A 23,334-nucleotide genomic window follows, 5' to 3' on the forward strand; every position below is an offset into this window, starting at 1 on the left:
CACTTTCCACCTTTTGGCTGTTGTGTACAGCGCTGCTGTGAACATGAGTCTACTTTTATTTGAGTATCTGTTTTCAATTCTTTGGGGTATAAACCTGGGAGTGGAATTGCTGGGTCATATGGCAATTTCACATTTAATTTTTTGAGGATCCCACCAAACTCTTTTCCACAGTGGCTGAGTCATTTGACATTGCCACCAGCAACGTATGACAGTTCCAATTTCTCCACATTTTTGCCAAAAGATCCTGGTGGATGTGAAATGGTATATCATTGTGGGTTTGATTTACATTTCCCTAATGACAAATGATGTCGAGATACTTTTCGTGTGTTTGTTGCTCATCTGTATATCCTGTTTGAAGAAATGTCTGTGCAAGTCCTTTGCCCATGTTAAAATTGGGTTGTGTGTAGTTTTGTTGTTGAACTGTAGGAGCTCTTTATAGAATCTGTATACTAGACCCTAATCAGATATAGGGTTTGTGAATATTTTCTCACGTAAATTCTTGATCAGGATTCTAACCACCTCCAACCAAGATGCAATATGAGCATGTTAACATCATCTTGAACGTTGGTGGAAGTTTTCCAATGGTTTCGTGCTGGTCTTCACATTAGTCCTTACTGAGATCTTGCTACATTAAAAGTGGGATATTGTTACTAATATATTTGATCTGATCCTCTTTAGTTAACAGTAATTGTATTCGTTTTCTATTGCTGTATAACAAATGCCACAAAGTTAGCAGTTTAAATACACACTGACTATGTCACAGTTTGTGTGGTCAGAGGCTGGGCATAACTGCAGTTGGTCTCTGCTCAGGTTCTCGAGGCTGAAATCAATGAGTCAGCTGGGGGTTTCTTCCTGGAGCTCTGAGTCCTCTCTCAAGTTCATGTGGTTCCTCCTGGTTTAGCAGGAAGGCCTCATTCTCTTGCTGGCTGTTGGCTGGGGACTCTCAGTTCCCAGAGGCAGCTCACAGTTCCCCGCCACACAGCCCCTCCACACCTCTTCATGCTGCACATCCCTGACTTCAGGAGGGTCCTCATCCCTTCGAAGGGCTCACTTGGTTAAGTCAGGGCCACTGAATAATCTCCTTTTTCACTAACTCAAAGTCAAGTGATTCCTTAGTAACTCAATCATAGGAAGATAGCCCATCACACCCACGGGTTCTGCCTGTACTGGACAGGAGGGAATTGTATAAAGTATGTTCCCTACGGAGCAGGAATGTTGGAGACCATCTCAGAACTCTGCCTGTCACAGTATCACAGTTCATTTCTTTTTCTTTTTTTTTTTCTTTTGAAACAGGGTCTTGCTCTGTCACCCAGGCTGGCACCATCATGGCTCACCACAGCCTTGACCTCCTGGGCTCAAGTCATCCTCCCACCTCAGCCTCCCAAGTAGTTGGGACTACAGGTGCCACCAAGTCAGGCTAATTTTTCTATCTTTTGTAGAGACTGCGTTTCATCATGTTGCCCAGGATGATCTCAAACTCCTGAGCTCAAGTGATCTGTGCCTGCCTCAGCCTCCCGAAGTGCTGGGATTATAGGTGTGAGCCACTGTGCCTGGCCTAATTTCTTACTTTTGACAAATGTACTGTGGTTATGTACATATGTTTTTCTACATTAGTACATTAGTTTTTCTACAAACCTAAAATCATCCACACATTTTAAAAAGACCAGATCATGAATTTACACTTATAGGCAAGATAGAGTGACAATGACTAGATTTGCCATTCTGCCTAAACAACATCAACAACAAAAGCCACAAATGTATTCCTGCATATAAAACAATAATTTTGAAGATGCTAGGGCCAGGCAGGCAAGGACAGTGATCTTTGAGACAGGCAACAACTGCTCTAGCTTCCCACCTGGGGAGTGGCCAGGCTGAGCACATGGAGGGGGGACACGGGTGGCGCCTGGCAGCCTCCCGAATTGAAGACATGGGGCTGAGAGCCAAGGGAGGCCGAGGCAGTCAAGAGTGTGTGGAACAGAGGACTGGAGAGATGAAAGCCACCAAGATCTGCTGAGGATCCCCTTCGAGTAGGAGGCAGAGGGCCTAATCAGCCCCTGCAGGCAAGGAAATGACTGAGGTCAGGGAACGAACCACCGAAAAGGATTCCAGGGCACCGCAGACAGCATTCACACAGGGGCCGGGAGAATGCCCGATCCCACCAGCCAGCCCAGTAAACCTCATAATCCACCATGAGAAAGTACTGAGGAGAGGCATGCCGCGGTGGTTCACACCTGTAATCCCAGCACTTTGGGAGGCCGAGGCAGGCGGATCACCTGAGATCAGGAGTTCGAGACCAGCCTGGCCAACATGATGACACCCAGTGTCTACTAAAAATACAAAAATTAGCCGGGCATAGTGGCAGGTGCCTGTAATCCCAGCTACTTGGGAGGCTGAGGCAGGAGAATCACTTGAACCCGGGAGGCAGAGGTTGCAGTGAGCCAAGATCGTGCCACTGCACTCCAGCCTGGGTGACAGAGTGAGACTCAGTCTCAATAAATAAATAAATAAATAATAAAATACTGAGGGGAGCACCAGGAAGGGCCCTGCCTTGCTAGTAGGGAAGAATTAACCCGAGGGCCTAGGTGAAACACTGCTCTAGTCCCACCTAACGGATCCCAACAAGACCCTAAAGGACCAAACTATTTCCAAGTAACTTAACTGTGGCATCACACAGCCCAGGAATATATATACAAATGCAAAAATATTCAGCATCTCATGAGGTAAAATTCATCATGTCTGGCAGAAGAATAAGAAGTTACCAGCAGGAAAACAGGCCCTATAATGAACAAAAAAATTAATTAATGAAACTGGCCCACAACTGCCACAGAGGTTGGAATTAGCACACAAAGACAGTAAAACAATTATTATAACCGTACTGCCTATGTGCAGAAAGCTCAGCAGAGACAACAAAGTATTGAAAAGACCTAAACTGGGCTGGCCACAGTGGCTCACGCCTGTAATCCCAACACTTTGGGAGGCCAAGGTGGGTGGATCACAAGGTCAGGAGATGGAGACCATCCTGGCTAACACGGTGAAACCCCGTCTCTACTAAAAATACAAAAACTAGCTGGGTGTGGTGGCGGGCGCCTGTAGTCCCAGCTACTCAGGAGGCTGAGGCAGGAGAATGGCGTGAATCTGAGAGGTGGAGCTTGCAATGAGCCGAGATTGCGCCACTGCACTCCAGCCTGTGCGACAGAGCGAGACTCCTTCTCAAAAAAAAAAAAAAAAAAATCTAAACTGAAATTCCAGAGATGAAAACTACCAGGTCTGAGATGAAAAATATGGTGGAAGGGATTAATGGCAGATGAGACATTGCCAAAGAAAAGATTATAAACTTGAAGACAGCAATAGAAACTACCTAAAATGAACACACAGAGAATTATTTTTAAAAGAAAAAGACAAAGAAGAGAGCTAGTGAACTGTGGGACTTCAAGCGGTCAAAATATGTGTAATTGGAGTCACCAAACAAGAGGAGCGAGAAAGAGCAAAATAGAAAAAAAAATTTTGAAGAATAGTCAAAAAGTGTTTTCAAATTTGGTGAAAATTATAAATCCACAGATCTAAGAATCACAATGAAACCCAAGCACACACACAAAAAAATCAAGAAAACGACACCAAGATACATCATAATCAGATTGCTTAAAACCAGCGCTAAAGAGAAAATCTTAAAAGCAGTCAGAGAAAAATGACATATACATGAACAACTGGAATTGTCCTACACTACTGGTGGGAATCTGAAATGATGTGATGGCCTTCAGCAACAGTTTCTTAAAAAGTTAATCATACACATATCATATGCTTAGCCATTCCACTCCAAGGTATTTACATCCAAGAGAAATGAAAGAATAAATCCGTACAGGGACTGGCACGTGAATACCCATAGCAGCTTTATTTACAATAGACAAAAACTGGAAACAATCCAAACTTCCATCAATAGCTGAATGGATAAACAAATTGTGGTATATCCATATAGTGAACTAATACTCGGTAATGAAAAAGAATGAATTAACTATTGTGCAAAAGCAGTTCTTTGTATAAGCACTACATAAACATACTAAAGTATCTCTCAATAACTACGCTGAGTGAAAGAAACCAGACTAACAAAGAGTGTGTTATTCCGCCCAGAGAAAAATCCTGGAAAATGAACAGGAATCAATAGTAACAAAATCAGTGGCACGTTGGTGGCAGGCAGGGAGGGATGGAAGGGAGGGAACTGAACGGGGCAGGAGGAAACTCTGGAGGGTGAGGGATGCATTCCCTATCTAGACTGTGGAGAGGGTTTCATAGTTGTGCACAGATGTCAAAATTTATTAAGTTGTGCATTTTTAATTTGTGGAGTTCACCGTATGTCAATTATACTTTAAAAAAAAAGGCAAACAACAAAAATCCCAGGCCGTGGCTTCTACAGGCTTGGTGGGTGGTGGAGTGTGTGTCCTGGGGACAGAAGGCATCACACTGAGCCTCAGGTTCTGCCTGGGTTCGGTGACAGGTAAAGCACCCGGCAGAGTCATGGCAAAGGCCAATTGTGAGAGCGTCTGGCCCGGCCACCACACTTGGCAGGAGCCGCTTGGCTTTTCTCTAAGAATGTGGGTTTAATCAGTGACTCCCATTGGCACACTGAGTGACTCTCTTTCAAACCACATCAGCAAATGCATTTCCTCAAGGGCCCCTGATAGGTCCTGAAATACATTAACATGTTTTGAAAGGGCTGGTCTACAAACAAATGGGATTCCTCAGTAATCCTTCATTCACATTCACATTCATTATTTTTTAAAATTATTTTTGTAGAAAATATTCACAGCAGTTTTATTAATAATAACCCAATACTGGAAACAACTCAAATGCTCATTAACAGGAGAATGAAGAGATAGTGATATAGTCATACAATGAAATACTACTCTGTAATACAAAGAGTTATTGATACGTGCAAATACATGAATAAATCTCAAAAGCACTATTTTAAGCAAAAGAACCACACATAAAAGAAGACATACCATACCATAGGGTTCTTTTTTTTTTCTTTGTTGAGACAGAGTCTCGCTCTGTCACCCAGGCTGGAGTACAGTGATGCAATCTCCACTCACTGCAACTTCAGCCTCCCAGGTTCAAGCGATTCTCCTGCCTCAGCCTCCTGAGTAGCTGGGGGTACAGGCGCCCACCACCACGCCTGCCTAATTTTTGTATTTTTAGTAGAGACAGGGTTTCACCATATTGACCAGGCTAGTCTTGAACTCCTGACCTCAAGTGATCCACCCACCTCAGCCTCCCAAAGTGCTGGGATTCCAGGCATGAGCCACCGCACCTGGACCTGAGGGTTCTATTTATATGAGGTTCTAGAACAGGCAAAACTGAGCTATTGGTGATAGAAAGCAAGATGGCGGTTACCTCTGGGTGGAGACAAGAAAGGGGCATAGGGAATTTTCTGAGATGTTAAAAATATTCTGTACTTATTGGAGATGTTGGTCATGGGTGCATATATTTGTCAACATCCATCTAACTCTACACTGAAAATCTGTGATTTTATTGTGTGTAAATTATATCCTTTCTTTTTTAAGAGTTAGAAAAAAAGAAAAAAAGTAAGTTGCAGGATGTGGAGGGAAATTCTCAGTGGAATCCCACAAGGAAACCGTGCCAGCCCCTCAATTTGTCCAAGCATTCTACTCGCCACGGGGTTGGATGACTCCACAAATACTGCTGTTTGTTACACAGACGCCAATGAAAAGGTTGCTCCCAGGAAATATTTGGAAGCTGCTTAATGCTCCTTGCAGGGAGACATTCAGATAACATAAATTGTTTCCCCAGAAATATACACACTGTGAAAGAGAAGCTTACTCCAAAAGGGTGGGTCAAAAATACAGCATTCTGTTTCTTGCGGCAACTGGTTTGCAGTGTCAAGAAACATAAGACAATCTATATTGTCTTTCCCACTTCGTGAATGCTAAACGCTGAAGGTATTCAGCTTAGCATCTCCGAGTTGGAGAGAATGAGGACACCATCCACCTGACATCTCTTCAAACCAGAGTCCCTTCTCCAGCACTCCTGCTCAATAGGAATCCAGGCACTTACCTGATTTGGCATGTGAGATCAATACTTCCCAGCCCGTTCTTTTGGGACAACTCTTCATTTGCTTTCAAGTTCTTAGCAGTCATTAACTAGCAATCTTCATCCTGGTATCTTTTATGTGTCAGTCGCTTTTTCCTTCAGAAGAAGGAAAGGACAGCTCCGCACAGCTCCCCACCTGTATTCTTAGGGTCAAGGGGAGCCAGGCTGTTCATTTGGTCCATCCTTTTTCAACACCACTTCTTGCCTTATGAGTGCTGCAGAAATATCCTCTAATGAAAAGAAAAGAGTCCTCCTTTAGGAAACAGGAACCTCCAGGTCTTAACTACTATCCTGGGACTGAAGTCAGCCACAAAACTAAGGGATAACTGGACAGTTAGGAAGCACCTCTTAACCTCAAAATACAACCCTTCCTAAGGCTGTCTTTCCACCATTACAGCTTCACTCGTGTAGGGAATGAAGGAGCGTCCCCTCTTCAAAGACCCCCTTTGAAAATGCAGCATTTCCCAAGGAAAGCCACATATTCAGCTGCTTATTAACAACAACATGTTTTTCATGTTAATTTGCCATTCACAACACACTCCTATGTGTTACCTCCTTAGGCCCTCACTAGGAGCTCCTGCAGAAGATCATGGATTATTATTATTTCCACCTATCTTTTTGGAAGATAAATCTCAAGCAGTTCCATGGCTCACCTAGACCACCTAGATGGGCAGTGGCAAAGCTGGAACTAAAAAGCAAGTCTTCCCACAGCAGGTCCTGTGCTCTTCCCATAGACAAGGCACCTGCCACCTGGCCCTCACTATTCAAGGAGACTGATTGCTGTGAGAGCAGAAACAGAACGCAGGACAGTTCCTGGGAAAGGCAAGAAGAGTGCATGAGCCATTGTGTTGGGGGTGAGGAGAAGGGGCTCAGGACAGGAAGGAAGCGGGGACCAGGCCCACCTTCACTTGCTCCAAGTTTTGCCAGGCATATCTGTCCTCAGAGAAACTTACATACACCAGGTGTTCGGAATATGACCGTAGCCACAACTACTTCACAATCTTCCAAGCGAGCAAGTCAATCCATTGATTCCTCTAGCAGCGATGGATAAAAACCCAACTCAAATTGGCCTGGACAGTGATGTCCAGAGGGGCTCGGTCACGAAGCCGCAGTGCTTTTGGCAGTCCCTCAGTACCCCTTCAGACTGTGTTTCTCCTTGCGCAGCAAGTCGATGCTGGGAGCTCCAACTTACAGCCGTTGGGGGTGATTTTGCGAAGGTAGTTTTTTCAAGCAAAGTTCAGTTCCCTAAAGCATACTTGCTGAAAAAGTCTTGCCCTGCTGCCCAATAGCCCGCTGGCGTTGCCATTCATTATCATTTTTTTTTAGACGGAGTCTCACTCTGTCGCCCCAGGCTGGAGTCCAGTGGCATGATGTTAGCTCACTGCAACCTCTGCCTCCCGGGTTCAACCGATTCTCCTGCCTCACCCTCCCAAGTAGCTGGGACTACAGGCGCCCGCCACCACGCCTAATTTTTGTATTTTTAGTAGAGACGGGGTTTCGCCATATTGGCGAGGCTGGTCTCGAACTCCTGACCTCGTGATCCACCCGCCTCGGCCTCCCAAAGTGCTGGGATTACGGGCGTAAGCCACCCACCGAGCCCGTCCTCATCATTTTTCAAAGACACACACGGCTTCTCAGAACCCGCCCTCCAGGGTTCACCATGCTGGGCTGGCGCAGAGACCCATCCAGGCGGTAGGAGCGGGGGACAAGCGCGGGGTCGTGGAGGGCCCCGGGCTGTTCCTGATCCTCGAACTCTCTCCTCACCACAGCCGCGGTCTCCTCCCCGGGCCCCGCGCGCCAGGCCCTGCTAAAAGCCCCAACGGGTCCCCCGGCTACCGCCGCGCCGGCCTCTCCGTCCTGTCCTCCGAGGCGCCAGGCCTCCGCCTCCAGCGCGGGCCTCTCGGGCAGCGCCGCCCCTCCCCCTGCCCGCACGGGAGGCCGCCCGGGTTCGGCTTTGGACCAGGCGAGCAGCGCGGCGCCGGCCGCTGTGCCGGGTCAGCCCTGCGGAGACGTCTTCCCCGCTGCGCCCGGGCCCCAGGGCAGCGCCGAGGGAGCGGCCCCTCCTCGGGCAGCGGCCGGCGCCTGTGTCCCTAGCGCGGTACTGCTTCTGCCTGAGGACTCCCCGCCGGGGTCTTCCCTGTCGCCGTCAGCGCCTCCGCGCCCTGTGGGCCGAGGCCCCGGCGCCCCTCGCTCAGCCCAGCTCCCAAGGCCCAGCGGGTCCCTGCTCTGCCGTCCGGGGATCCCGCGGCTGGTCCGGAGCCCGGGGCGCGGCCCGCCGTTCATTCCCGCGTCCTGGCGGGGCCTGCTTCTTCCCGAGCCCTCTCCCTGCGGCTGGGGGTCCCAGCGTGCTGGCCGCGTCTCCTCTTCTCGGGACACCAGCCCTGTTGGATCAGGGCCCCCCCACAACGACCTGTGCCACCTCATCCGCCTCTTTAAAGACCCCATCCCCACGGGCGGCCGCATCCGGAGGCCCAGGGGTGAGGACTTCGCCACGTGAAGGAGGCACACGATTCAGCCCATGACACCCACCGCCACCTCGGCGTGGAGCTGTAGGGGGAAGCTCAGGCACTCACCGAGGACAGGACCCGGGGAATCTGCTGGGGCTTTCAGCAGGGCCTGGCGCGCGGGGCCTGGGGAGGAGACCTGGGGAACAGCCCAGGGCCCTCCCAGAACCCGCGCCTGCCCCCCGCTGCCTGGATGGGGTCTCTGTACCAGCCCAGACCAGAGTGAGTGTCAAGGGGGCTCCTCCGGCCGCGCGGCGCCCCCGCGGGGCAGCCCCAGAAGGGCCATTGCTCAGTCCTCACCAAGACCAGCGAGGCGGATTCGGCCAGCCCCTTTCCAGAAGAGGAAGCCGAGGTTCGGAAAGGTCAACCAACTTGTCCCAGGACGCTGGCCGGTTCAGAGGCAGCTCTGGACTCAGACCCAGGCCTCCCAATTCTAAAGCCCACTGCATGAGCCGTCAGGGCCCAGCTACGGGGTCTTTCGGGGACACTTGGACGGGATAACTTCCACAGTGAGGCGATAAGGTCAGGCTGGTCCCATCTGGGTACCTTATAAAGTCTCTCACTTTCTAAGTGAGATGCCTGTACAGTGCCCACACAGCATGCACACACGTGCATGCACACACCCACATGCACACACACATGCATGCACACGCCCACATGCACACACTCACGCACACACACACTCATGCACACACACGGATATTTATGTGCATAGGCATACATGCACACGTGCACACATACACCCATGTACACACACATATGCACACATGCATACTCCTGGCACACACGTGCACACATACACCCATGTACACACACATATGCACACATGCATACTCCTGGCACACACGTGCACACACCCACGTACACACACATGCATGCATACTCCTGGCACACACATACGCACTTCCACCCTCACACTAGCTCACGCTCACACACACTCGAGTCCCCTTGACATCATGGGAATCTTCCCTTCCCGACTGCACCGCAACCCTGGTCTGAAAGGAGGCTGCAGGAGGGAACCGCCCAAGCCCCACACAAAAAGGCGCAGTTAAAGCAGTTAAATCAATGAGCAGATCCGGCATTTTTTGTGTGATGTTCCTCCCGGGAGGCCCAAAGTTGAGTAGATTTTATTTAAACTGTCTTTTCAAATACATTCTAATCGCTTTATGCCTTGTTTCACAACTCAGAGTTGGAAATAAATTCCATTTTGGAAGTTGCCATTACCCTTTTGCAAGCACCGCCTTCCCCCACCCACCCCGCCCCCAAAAAATTCCGTGGCTACATCAGGAGAATAGATTTTCTCATTTACCAGAGTGAAGCGAAGCAGATGTGTGTGAAGCCTCTAGCTCACCAGGTTAACCATGAGCATTTCGCCGTGTTGCTGCCATACTGCATGATTACAAAAGCAGACTTTTGTTTTTTGAGACAGAGGACTCTCTTAATTAAAGCAAATTGATTAGGTATTTGTGTGCCCTTTCACAATGACAAATCCATACAATTATTTTCATGAATAATTTTATTTTTATTTTGGTCATGACTTTTTAAAATTAATGGAAAGTCTCAGTCTGCTCAAATGATAAACCAAAAAATGGGGTCATGAAGCAAATTCAGTCTTTGCATTTCTTCAACAACCAACTCACATTTCTCTGCTCCTTGACTCAGAGGCTGGACATGTGCTAACAGCTTTTTTGCTTCTGTATATCCTTAATAGGATGGCAGAATCCCGGTGTTAAAAGAATCTTAAAGTCAGCCGTGTCACCATGGGACCTCGATTAGCAAACAGATGTAGACATTCCTTCCAAATTCAGTCAAAGAAAAAACTCTAATACCAGCAGCCACGTTCAGGGTGTGCACGACATGCTGAGCGCTTGGGATACATCCCCTTGTTTAATTCTCACAGAAACTTTGTGAGACAAGTATATAATCCCTGTTTAACAGATGGGGAAACTGAGGTTTGGAAAAACACTCATTTACCGGAGGTCACACAGCTGGAAAATAGCAGTGCTGGGATGTGAACCTGGGTGTCCTCAAGGCTGAAGTCTTTGTTTGTTTGTTTTGAGACGGAGTCTTGCTCTGTTGCCCAGGCTAGAGTGTGGTGGCGAGATCTCGGCTCACTACAACCTCTGCCTCCCGGGTTCAAGAAATTCTCCTGCCTCAGCTTCCCGAGTAGCTCGGATTACAGACACCCACTACCGCGCACGGCTAATTTTTGTACTTTTAGGAGAGACAGGGTTTCACCATGTTTGCCAGGCTGGTCTCGAACTCTTGACCTTGTGATCCACCTGCCTCAGACTCCCAAAGTGCTGGGATTACAGGCGTGAGCCACCGCATCTGGCCAAGACTGACGTCTTCCTTGCCACTCCACGCATCCATCACTTACAGATGTCTACAAGGATGTCCACACTCACAGAAAAAGCTGCTGCTCAAAGCCAAATCATTGTTTCCACCAGGTCTGCCATGAGGCTGTGGAAAGGGCTAGGGATTAGGAGTGAGGTTAATGGGTCACCTAGGTTCAGGCGCCCACTGCCACCAGGGGCCAATCGCTGCCCCTCTGGGAGGCTGGATCCCATCTTACCCACAGTAGAGCAGCTGTAGAGAGAGGAGGCTGCTGAGAAACTAGAGGACGTGAGGCTGGGCATGGTGGCTCACACCTGTAATCCCAGCACTTTGGGAGGCCAAGGCGGGTGGATCACTTGAGATCAGGAGTTAGAGAACAGTCTGGCCAACATGGTGAAACTCCATCTCTACTGAAAATACAAAACTTAGCCGGGTGTGATGGCGCATGCCTGTAATCCCAGCTACTCCAGAGGCTGAGGCAGTAGAATCACTTGAACCTGAGAGGCGGAGGCTGCAGTGAGCCGAGATCGTGCCATTGTACTCCAGCCTGGGCAACAGACTGAGACTCCATCTCAAAAAAAGAAAAGAAAAGAAAAGAAACTAGAGGACATGTGAATCCTCTGCCCAGGACACACATGGGACGCACACAGTTGTTCTCCTACAGCCTCTAGGAGTACGCCGACACGTGACTTTCAGAGGACATCTGCAAGCTTATTTTTTTTTTTCCCAATGGTTCGTGCTTAGTCCTGAAATATGTTTCTGGACATGATGAAGGGATGTTCTCTGCGTGCCTATGTCAACAGTTAAAGATTAATCCTGATTCAACACATGATGAAAACTGCATAAGGGAGAAAGCTGGAGGTGGTGTGTGGCCTCTGGAGAATTTTCCCAAACTGAATTACATTCGTTCACATAACGACAAATCACAGTGAGGACCAAGCACAGTGCCTGGCACCACTAAATGCTGCTCAAGAAAGGTTTCTGGCCGGGTGTGGTTGGCTCATGCCTGTAATCTCAACACTTTGGAAGGCCAAGGTGGGAGGGCTGCTTGAGCCCAGCAGTGAAAGACCAGCCTGGTCAACACAGCAAGACAAAAACTTTACAAATTAGCCAGCTGTGGTGGTGCTCACCTGTAGTCCCAGCTACTCGGGAGGCTGAGGCGGAAGGATCGCCTGAGTCCAGGAGTGGAGGCTGCAGTGAGCTGTCATCACGCCACTGCACACCTGCCTGGGATAGAGCGAGACTCTATCTCAAAAAGAAATAAAGTTTCCACACCAAACTGATACAGGGGTTTCATTCTGAAATGAAACCTTCAAACTTAAAGGCTTTCTTTGTTATCAATTGCTTTTTGCTTTCGACAACAATGATAAATCCAACTGAAATTAAAAATTCAACTAAAAGATATATTGAATCCACGTTGCCCATTATAAAACTTGAAGCACAATTTCATAATGGTCCCACAGCTTCCGAATACCACAGGAGGAGAAACCTGTCTGTCTCAAACTCAGATGTTCTAAAATTAAAACGAGGCTGAGCGTGGTGGCTCATGCCTGTAATCCCAGCACTTTGGGAGGCCAAGGCAGGCAAATCACCTGAGGTCAGGAGTTCAAGACCATCCTGGCCAACATGGTGAAACTCCGACTGTACTAAAAATACAAAAATTAGCCAGGCATGGTGGCACACACCTGTAATCCCAGCTACTTGGGAGGCTGAGGCAGGAGAATCGCTTGAACCCGGGAAACAGAGGTTGCAGTGAGCCAAGATCATGCCACTGCACTCCAGCCTGGGCGACAGAGTGAGATTCCATCTCAAAAAAAAAAAAAAAAATTAAAACGAAAAACAAAGCCCGAAAGACATCCTTCTGTATCCAGTTACTCCACATCCCAAAGAATAACAGAAGAAAGAAACTTTCCCCTCAAAACCACTGACTGTACCATTATCTGCACTAACAAAAATAGGGGGAGGGTGTATGCCACGTTGATAGTAGGATGCAGATTTTCTTGATGGGATATACGATACAGTCATCACACATGACCCTAAAGATGAGGCATCACCTGGAAAAATGTGTCTGATGTACAGTTTAAAAGCAAGGTATAAATGGTATGCACTCTGTGGTTAAAATTAGGTGAGCAAATATCTGTCTACATGATGGATGAGAAAGGATTATGCAGAAAGTTAAACAGCCCGTGGTTTAGGATGGTAAGATTATAGGGTAACATTCATCATGCTAAATCAAGACATAGCTTGGTTATTTAAAAAAGAAAAAAGTGCGGGGCAGGGGGAACAGGTGCAGTAGCTCAGATCTGTAATCCCAGCATTTTGGGAGGCTGAGGCAGGAAGACTGTTTGAGGCCAGGAGTTCAAGACTGCAGTGAGCTATGATCACACCACTGCACTCCAGCCTGGGAGACAGGACGAGACTCTAACTCAAAAAAAAAAAAAAAAAAAGGAAGGGAGAGAAGGATGGGCAAGCCATCATGCCATTTCCCGACCTGAGAGTCTAGGTAAAGAAGGCAGCCACAGCTCAGCGGCAGCAGGAGCTGGAGCGCTAATGGGCACGTCAAGGGGCAAGAATGCAATGTGCAGCTGCCTGGAGGAGGGCACTGTGAAGGATCTCCATCTCCCCAACACCCGCCACTGCCCCAGGGAGGGACTCAGAATTATTTCGAGAGAAGGGAGCAATGTAGAAATCTGTGGGGCAGAGAGGGCTCCTCTGAAGGTGCAGGATCACATCCACACTTCGCGAGGTCCTGAAAGCAGAGGACAGCGGAGCACAGGGCTCACAGCGCACCCCTGGCTGCGCCAGCCCCACCTCACAGCCAGAACTGAGGCTCAGAGAGGCCCCCAGGCTCCTCATCTAGAGCCTTCCCCTCCAGCCCTCAGCATTTTCCTCTTCCAGACTCCACCCTCCAAAAGCACCAAGCAAGGCGTGACAACCCCCAGGCTACACGCACCTCACCATTCCAGGTCCTGAGGACTTGGGGTACTCCCCAGACTCCCCAACCAGGCCAGAGACATCCTCTGAGAACACTCCCCGCGAGAACATTCCCCAGGAAGCTGATGAAAGTGGGCAGAGAAACAGGGACCTGGGAGTAGGTGGCCTGACCTGGGCACACCCGCACTGTCCCAGACTGAGTGCCAAACCCACACACAGGGTTCGCAGACATTCGTCCTTTTCACTCCCTTCTTCCCAGGCAGCCTGCAAACCTAAGGGAGCTCAGGCCTGGCCCTGAGTGCTCTTCCACCTCTGTGACATTTCTCCCCCTGTAAAACAATGTCAGTAACCTCTGCCTGTACATCTCATGAGGCTGTTGTGGGCAACTTTTAGGATTTGAAGTAACTTGTAAAGCTGACATTTTGTAAGCACAGTATATACAGAGAAACACAGATTTCGACACTGCTACCGATAAACCCAAATTTATCAATATACATAAACCCCTAGAGAACAGGCACCCACTGGCCTCCCCACTGGATCAAAAATCCTTTCATTGAGTTTCATGCCACTGAGGTGGAATTTCTCTAGAACACAGCTCCAGCTTAGAGCCCAAGCTTCTCACCCTATTCCTTGGATGGTCACCTACTGGTTTTACCGGCCCCATGTCCTCTCCCCTTTCTTCCAATAACAACACTCCAAATTGTCCTTTGGGATCAGCTTTCACTTCTTGGTCCCTAGAGCTCCAGTGGGGTTGATCGTGCACACACATGAACACACACACACAGACACAGCTGAGCCTCGCCCATCGAGAAGCTGCCCTGCGGGTCTCAGTGACCAGGACGGGTAATCCGTATTGTTAGATGCAGGCTGTCTGTATTGATAAATGCAGGCAATCCACACTGGTCCATCAGAGGGAATTAGGGAATTTCTGCTGGGACTGTTGGAAAACAGAAACTAACACTAAGGATGTGAATCTGGAGTTGCTGGAAGCTTCCCTGGCACTTTATGGGGAGAGTGAGGGCATCCTTGAGGAGAAATATGGAGCCAAGAGGAAGAAACAAAATCCAGGCACCTCGAGCCGTGCCTACACAGACACTAGCCTGGACTTCTCCATTACTCAAGCTAATTAATTCCCCCCCCTTTTTCCCCGATTTTTATTTGTTGTTGAAACAGCCTCAGTCTGTCACCCAGGCTGGAGTGCAGTGGCGCAATCATGGCTCACTGCAACCTTAAACACCTGGGCTCGAGCAATCCTCACACCTCAGTATCTCGAAGAGCTGGTCTACAGGCTTGCGCCACCATGCCCAGCTAATTATTATTTTTTTTGAGATGTACTCACCCAGGCTAGAGTACAGTGCCATGATCTTGGCTCACTGCAACCTCCGCCTGCTGGATTCAAGTGATTCTCGTGCCTCCCAAGTAGCTGGGATTACAGGCACATGTCACCATGCCTGGTTAAATTTGGTGTTTTTAGTAGAGACAGGGTTTTGCCATGTTGTCCTGGCTGGTCTCGAACTCCTGACCTCAGGTGATCCACCCACTTCGGCCTCCTAAAGTGCTGGGATTACAGGTGTGAGCCACTGCACCTGGCCACACACACACACACACACACACACCTAGAAATAAATACATATATATATATATATTTTCTTTTTTTTAAATAGAGACGAGGTCTTGCTATATCGTCCAAGCTGGTCTCGAACTCCTGGGCTCAAGTTATGCACCCACCTTGGTCCCCCAAAGCACTGAGATTATAGGTGTGAACCACCACGCCCCAGCCCGAATTCTTCGAAATTAAGCTGCACCATCTTGGAGTCATGTCACATTGCTATTTGAGGGTAAAAGGATCCAAAGGCATCTAGAAAGGTTGAAGCTAATGGGATGCTGCTCGTTGAGGGAAGGAGGGACAGCCTGCTCTGGAGAGCATGACTGTAACTGCACCCGCTCTGGAAGGGGATTTGGAGGCCACAGTCAGATATGGCTGCTAAGAAAGCCAAGGAGCTGGGGGAAAGGCAGGATAGGAGGGGGTAACAGAGCTTCCCAGACACACCGAGTGGGTGCAGGTGCACTGTATGTGGTCTCTGGTAGACTGACTACCTTGGTCCTTGGCAGCTGGGGAGTGGCTGGTCACCTCCAGCCTAGTGTCCTCTTCCCTTCCTGCAGTGAGGGAAGTGCTACCATTCTTTGCATGTGCTATGATATGGGAAAGCTGGCAAGCAAAGTCCTAGAGTGCCACCCTTAGTCACTCACTTCGGGGGCAGAACAGCATCTGCTCAAGGGTTAAAGGCCAAAGACTGCAACCAACGGGACTGTGCCAGAGACAATCCCAAACCCATCAACCTTCCCTTCAGCTGTGGCCGGCAGCACAGCTGGACAGCTGAGCCCCAAGGGAGGCAGAAATTTTGTGGTTGAAGAATGTTCCCAAAATGTGGTCCATGGAAAACACCAAAGTGGAAGGAAGGCCCAGTTTTGAAAACTTAGGTGGGCCAGTGGATGACTGAACCCCCGCTCTGCCCCAGCCTCCTCTGGGGTGACAGCAGAAACATTCCATGGCCCCAGCAGACACTGGGGTAACACTCCACGGCTGACCCTGGGGTTACACTCGTGGCCACGGCTGACGCTCGGGTAACACTCTATGGCCCCAGCTGACCCTAGGGTAACACTCCGCGGCCCTGACTGATGTGGGGATAACACTCCACAGCCCTGGTTGACACTGGGGTAACACTCCACGTCCCTGGTTGATGCTGGGGGTAACACTCCACAGCCCTGGATGACGCTGGAGTAACATTCCACGTCCCTGGTTGATGCTGGAGTAACACTCCACAGCCCTGGTTGACGCTGGGGTAATGCCCTACAGCACTGGCTGACTCTGTTGGTTGCTCCCCAGTAGCCATGCCCAGTCTTCCTTCCTACCAAAGCCTCGATTCTGTTCCAGCGGCAACACGCCCAGCCTCAGGGGATGAGTCAAGATTGGCCAAAGCCTCCTATGGCGATCGCATTACCCTTGCCAGTGACAGGGGGATGGTGACCCTGTGACCTAGCTCTGGCTAGTGGCTGTAAGTCTGCTGAAAGGTGGGAAAGTTTTCCCCTGAATTGAAATTAAAGAGACAACCTCTCAAGAAGACCACTCTCTTCCCTGCCCCCTTCCCTTCTACCCAGGCCACTCTTGGGTGAAGACATAGGTTCACAGCGGCAGCAGCCACCTTGTGACCATGAGGAAAGGACAAGAGAATGGCAGACACTGAGTGGTACTCAGTTGTGGCCAAGTCGCTGACAGACCCAGGATGCGCTGACCGTCTTCCAAGCTTCTCCTGTAGTGTGTGGTAAGTAAGGACACTCGGATATTCTGTTACTTGCCATCAAAAGCGTATTTACCATCCTGTACTTTTCCTGTCTGTTATCATATCTGCATACATAGGAGCTGTGACCACACTATCAGAGGAGAGGCAGTGGAAGAGGTTGGATGACAGAGCTGGTAAATGGTGGGACCAGGCCTCAAACTCTCTTCTGCTGATAGGAAACCTCAGGCATGGTCTGCTCTGCTCTGCCTCTGGTATAAATTCATTCAGCTTACAGATTCCCCAACCTCAGGGGCCATGCCTCAAACCTTCAAAGCCGATGTGGAAAAGTCCAATCCAAAATGACAAAATATGTCTGTGAAAGGAACGCCCCAATCCTTGGCTCATTCTAAACATGCTACTATTGTTATAAAGCTCTCCCAAACTGTTGCAAGGAAAAAAAAAAAAAAAAAAAAAAAAAAAAGGACAAGAAAAGAGTGGAGAGAGAAAGTGAACATGCCAGGAAGTCACTGAAAGGAAACTTTTTTTTGTTGTTTTGGGAGCCAGGAAATGTCAAGGAAACAAATGTAGCTATGATTTACACTGCATCTCCAGTTGTGCCATGGAATTCAAAAATAGGCATCTTAATTAAAACTGACAGCAGAGAGCAGCCCTGACAAGTAGACAAACCACCAAAGAGGCTGAAAAATCTCCATTTGACTCTGGGTTGACAGTATTTAACCAATATACAGAGTTGATAAGAGAGAAGGAAAATGCGTAAACTTTACTCGAGTCTCTGGGCTTTTCTTGTTTTCAAACTGATTGGTCTGGACAATGGAAGGCCAACAGCCAACAATAAATCCATTGTAAGCTGGCATGGTCTCCTCTGAATACAACTAAATATTTCTTTAATCCTTGCATTACATTTTTTACTGTATTATGAAAGCCATGTATTCTAAAGTTTTAAGCTTTTATAACATTGTAACTATAGGTATAAGATGGGGGGATTGATTACTTAGGCAACCTATTTAAAGCACTTTAAGAGGAAAATATTAGATTTTTTGCATGAATATTTTCACATCATAGTGAAGATACGATCGTTCATGGCTCTTACTCAGAAATCTTGTTTATCTCTTCCTTTGTGTGCCATGGGAAGGGTCTTTAATGATCATGAGTTGACATGAATATTCCTTTCTTATAGCTTCTGTATCTTCATTATCGGGCACATCAGCCAGTCCCAGAAAAAGTCATTTCACAGTTCTGTTCCCAAGGGAACAAAGAGAGTGGGTCCCATATTAACAGTGGCTTTTGTTGGCTTTTTTTCCCCTGACATTAAAGCCATGTATGGTTGGCAAGGATGTCTTTTCTTTAATGTGGACATGGTTTCTGCCTCTGGTTCTCTGGAAGCGAGTTTGCCGTAGGACAAGCTGCCCGCACGCTCACATACACAACTACTTCAGCGCTGGCTTAAAAGAGGCTTCACTGAGAACAAATCAGAACTGAAAAACAGCTTCAAGTACAAATGTTCTTTTCTTCCGAGATTTTCAGTTCAATATTTATTTGGCTTTCATATCTAATGGCTTGAAAAAGTATCTATACATCTAATTAGAGTTAATTACTCACTCCCTGTATGTGCCTCCCACAGTGCTCTCCTCCCAGCCAAGGAACTCATTGTTACCGGCCAGGCTGTGTACATTTCCCATCCAGTGACATTTACAAGAAGAATAGCTCCTAGCAGAAACAGGCTGGTACCCTAAGAAAGAGAAGCTGTCTCACAGGGGCCACCCAAACAACCAGAAGTTCAGCCCCAACTGCATTCATACTGCACCATCTCTGACTCTCCACTGGCGGGAAAACCCAGCCAGCTTACCCTCCACGCACAGCATGCGCCTCAGATACCCAGCTGGGATTAGCGAGCAGGACCACGTGTGAATGGCACAGCAAATTCTCCAGAATACAGGGTTCCCTGGATTCTAAATTTTTCTCTTGCCTTTCTAATCAAGAACAGAGAGAGAGAACACACACCCTGTCCAATAACTCATTGTTCAAGCACTATAGTTCACCCAGGTAAAATTCAGTGCAGCCGGGAGGGGGGAAGCCTGGGAGAGCAACTGCACAGTCTCTCCCGCTGAAGTTCAGGACTCAAAAATCAACACTTCCCAGCAGTGGCTGCCTGCCCAGGATGCCACTCCCTCCTAAAATAGACGCAATTTGTAGTTCCTTGTAAAATGGTTGTATCAGGACTTCTGATTTACTCAATCAGGGCTTGCGGTTTATTTTTAGCAAATAAGAGAGGCCTCCTATGAGAAAGAGCAGCCACACTTACAGCACTAACAGGTAGAAACTTTACTGGCCCTCCATAAATCAATTCAACACCCTGATCTCCAGGGATTTGTCAGAAGCTGATGGGCGGCAATTATGAGACCATCGCCAGGAGTTTCCAGCAGGGCTGAGAGAGAGTTTTAAGTCTGCAGGCCCTTTCAAAGGTAAAATAGGAAATCATTTCATGAAGCAGCAATTTTACCCAGAACCCAGCTAGAAGAGATGTGATCCTAGCTTAAATTAAAGTGACTAAGAAACAGGTGGGGTGAACAAGGAGGTGTGGTACGCAGTCATCTTCTCCCACTTTCCTTTGGAGTCCAAAGGAACTCAACATTGGAAACACAGCTGGATACGTTAATAAAGATCCCAGCTGGGCAGTCTAGGGAATTGGGGGTGTACAGGCCAGTCCTCCCTCTCCTCCACCTTGAAACCCTGCCTGTTTTCACACAGCAATTGAGGATGCCCCCTTGGACAGTGACCTTGGGGTCTGGGGCAGCCATCTATCCCAGGAGGAGGAGGAAGGCTCGGCAGGGGAGGCTCTGGCCAGCCCACCAGGGCCTGTCCCGTTTTGTGGGGAGGGGAACTGCCGCACATGCCGTACAAAAGGTGGAGGCTTTGACCAACATGCTGGGTGAGGGCTTTGAGGACCCAAACGTGGCTCTTTCTTTGAAGACACACAGCAGCAATCTTAACCCTTAGAAGTGTCACAGAGCCTCATATGAGCTTTCAAGTAAGCTGTGGAAGTCGCGATTCCCAGGTAAGGGGCGGGAAACTCGGGATGTCCTGCGAGCCCACACCCCAGATGGCACCGCCTGAAACCAGAATCCAGGTCCTCCACCCCCGATTGTTTCTCCTTCCCGTCATCTTACCAAGTCATGTGGGCGCCCCCACCCCCATCCCCGAGGCCTCAGTGCGACGGTGACGGCTCAGTCTTGGGGCCTGAGCTGCCGGAGACACACTGGAGCACAGCGGGGCCCGGCCCTCGGGCCTGTCTGAGGCTTTCCTCCGCCGTGACCACCGCCTCTCCAGGTGTGCCAGCGATGGTTAGGAACAGTAGGTGCTACTGGTCACAGTCACCAGAGACTTCCCACAAGCCTCATCTTTATCCCCGACTCTGGCCGCCGGCGGGAAGCGGCGTGTCCGAGCGCACACCCCGTGGAGACTGACCCTAGGTCTGTTACTCCAAAGTCCCTGGTCTCTCCTTCCCCTTTCCCGCGGCCGCCTGCCTGGCACGGGACCCTGAGGCCGGAGACCGCAAAACCCCTTGGGGCCGCCACCCCCAGCCTCCGCCTTGGCGCAGACGTGCCCATCTCTGGGACGGCCCCGAGCGCACGCAGCCGGCGGGCGACCCTCCTCCCAGAGACCTGCACGCTGCCCCCGGCTCCCAGCGTACCGCCACCCTCAACCCGACACACCCAAGTCCGCCCCAGCCACGCGCCCAGACGCTCACCTCCCGCAGCAGGCGCTCCAGGTGCGGCTCGGCCCAGGCGTCCAGGGCGCCTGGCGGCCCCGCGAGCCGCAGCAGCTCCCGCTCCTCCTCGAGCGCCGCCACCCGGCCCTGCAGCGCGGCCGCCTGGACACCCAGCAGCAGGCAGGCAGCCGCCGAGCCCACGGAGAGCAGCAGGCACAGCGCGCTCACCGCCCGGGACCCGGCCGTCGTCGCCGAGCGCCCTCCGCCGCCGCCGCCCGCCGCATTGCCCTCCCCCGCGTCGCCGCCGCCACCGGCGCGCTCGCCTGGGCCCATGGCGCGTTCGTCGCGCGTGGACTCTCCGAGGGGGCGGTGCTGCTGGGGCAGAGGCTGAGTGCGAGAGGAGCAGGCGGGACAGCCCGAGGCACGAGGTCCGCCGGGCGCGGGGGTTAGCCTCCGGGTAGCAGCGGATCGCCGCGCACGCCCCCTTCGCCGCAGCCAGCTCCTCCACAGCGGCCACTTTGGGCAGTTTCCTCTATGCAAATAGACCCTGCCAGAAAAGGAGCAGGGACCCACCCAGGGGAGGAGCGGCCGGGCTGGCCCCGCGCGGCGAGGGGGCGGGGGCGAGGAAGGAGCTAGCTCCTCGGAGCCACCCGTCGGCGCCGGGCTGATCCCACGCGCAGCGCGCACCTCTGCCCTCACCTATCCCGGGCGCCGGCACCCGCCCCCGCACGCACCTCTGAGGCTTCCCCAGCCCAAGTCCGCACTGTGGAGCCCAGAGGTCGGAGGGGAGCCCAGCGACACCGCGCCCCTTCTGCAGCCCACCCCGGGCTGGAGCACCCACCACTCGTGCCTTAGCACATTCCTCTAAACTTGTGAATTAACCTTTCTGACACTTGTAAAAGTTCAAAACTTCAAATCCTGCAAAAAATTTAGTGGGTCTGTCCTAGGTGGGGGATTAGCGCCGCTTCGTGGCGGAAAGCGACCTCTGCGCACTCACATTTAGAGAGGCAGGGTCGAGATTGCGCCAAACAGAAATACGCCTCTTAGAATCTTCTCACGAGTTCTTAGCTGCCGGACTTCGGTGCGGGAAACAAATATGGTAAGACTGTTTCTGGCCTAGAGAGGGCTTTTGAGAAAACTGAGACTATAACGAATGGGAAAGATTCAGAAAATGAACTTCAAGTCTTGTTCAACTGATGACTTAATTCTGTATTAGACGCACAACTTGGCCAAAAATTATGATCTAGTATGCACCACACTTAACCTGTACTGCGATTCTGCTGCAAATTTAAATCACAGGGCTGAGGCAAGAAGGCTGTGGCGTACAGCCTGGGTCCAGAGAACAGAATGAGTGGCACTAACAAGTCTTGGCAGGAAAGGGAAGAACTGCTGGAAGTCAGGCTGGGTTCAGATTCCTACCAGGCATATTCATGTCCTAAATGGTTCCCAGGTAACTCTTTCGCTAACTCCTGTAATACCTAAATGAAATAACAAACCAGCAGTTCAGATCTTTGTGATTGAGTAACCCCCCAACCATTTTTTTTTTTTTTTTAAGGAAAATACGTTATATCCACCTTCCCTCTCACTCTCTGGGTATCTTCTGGTCGTCTCATTTCTGTGGATACTCACCTTCCCTCTCACTCTCTGGGTATCTTCTGGTCGTCTCATTTCTGTGGATACTCACCTTCCCTCTCACTCTCTGGGTATCTTCTGGTCGTCTCATTTCTGTGGATACTCACCTTCCCTCTCACTCTCTGGGTATCTTCTGGTCGTCTCATTTCTGTGGATACTCACCTTCCCTCTCACTCTCTGGGTATCTTCTGGTCGTCTCATTTCTGTGGATACTCACCTTCCCTCTCACTCTCTGGGTATCTTCTGGTCGTCTCATTTCTGTGGATACTCACCTTCCCTCTCACTCTCTGGGTATCTTCTGGTCGTCTCATTTCTGTGGATACTCACCTTCCCTCTCACTCTCTGGGTATCTTCTGGTCGTCTCATTTCTGTGGATACTCACCTTCCCTCTCACTCTCTGGGTATCTTCTGGTCGTCTCATTTCTGTGGATACTCACCTTTTAGAACTGTTGGGCGCCTCTGGCTAACATGTTCCGTCTCCTTCCCTTAATTCAGAGGGGAACCCCTGAGATGGCCGGGGGTTATGGTAGATAGACTTGGCTCTGTGCTCAAGTCTGGTGTATGCCCAATAGAATGAAAAGTTGGCCTCATTCTGAAAAGAGGCCAACACCCTCTTACAAGTCAGCACTACATTTCTTACAGGCACATAAACTGCACGCCACCTACCTATGTTAATGTTACTGCATGTATTGTTTGCCATGTTCCTGAAGCTTCTGTGTATTGAAAAAGCCAAGCTCACTGGCCCCTGGGCCTCTGCCCTTGCCTACCACCTCACTACCTGCATTCCTGCTCTCAGATCGTTAAACGGCAAGCC

General features: G+C 49.9%; 1 protein-coding gene across 1 annotated transcript in view; it reads right to left on the bottom strand.

Moving 5' to 3' along the window:
• COL23A1 (collagen type XXIII alpha 1 chain) overlaps window positions 1-21,405 on the bottom strand; it is a 350,887-nt gene extending 329,482 nt beyond the window's left edge. Inside the window, exon 1 of the mRNA XM_055386477.2 lies at window positions 20,928-21,405. Coding sequence (XP_055242452.2) covers window positions 20,928-21,221 — 294 coding nt within the window. The 5' untranslated portion in view covers window positions 21,222-21,405. The remainder of the gene's footprint in view (window positions 1-20,927) is intronic.
• Window positions 21,406-23,334: the final 1,929 nt, after the last annotated feature.

This window comes from Gorilla gorilla, chromosome 4 (genome assembly GCF_029281585.2).
Source record: "Gorilla gorilla gorilla isolate KB3781 chromosome 4, NHGRI_mGorGor1-v2.1_pri, whole genome shotgun sequence".
NCBI lineage: Eukaryota > Metazoa > Chordata > Mammalia > Primates > Hominidae > Gorilla > Gorilla gorilla.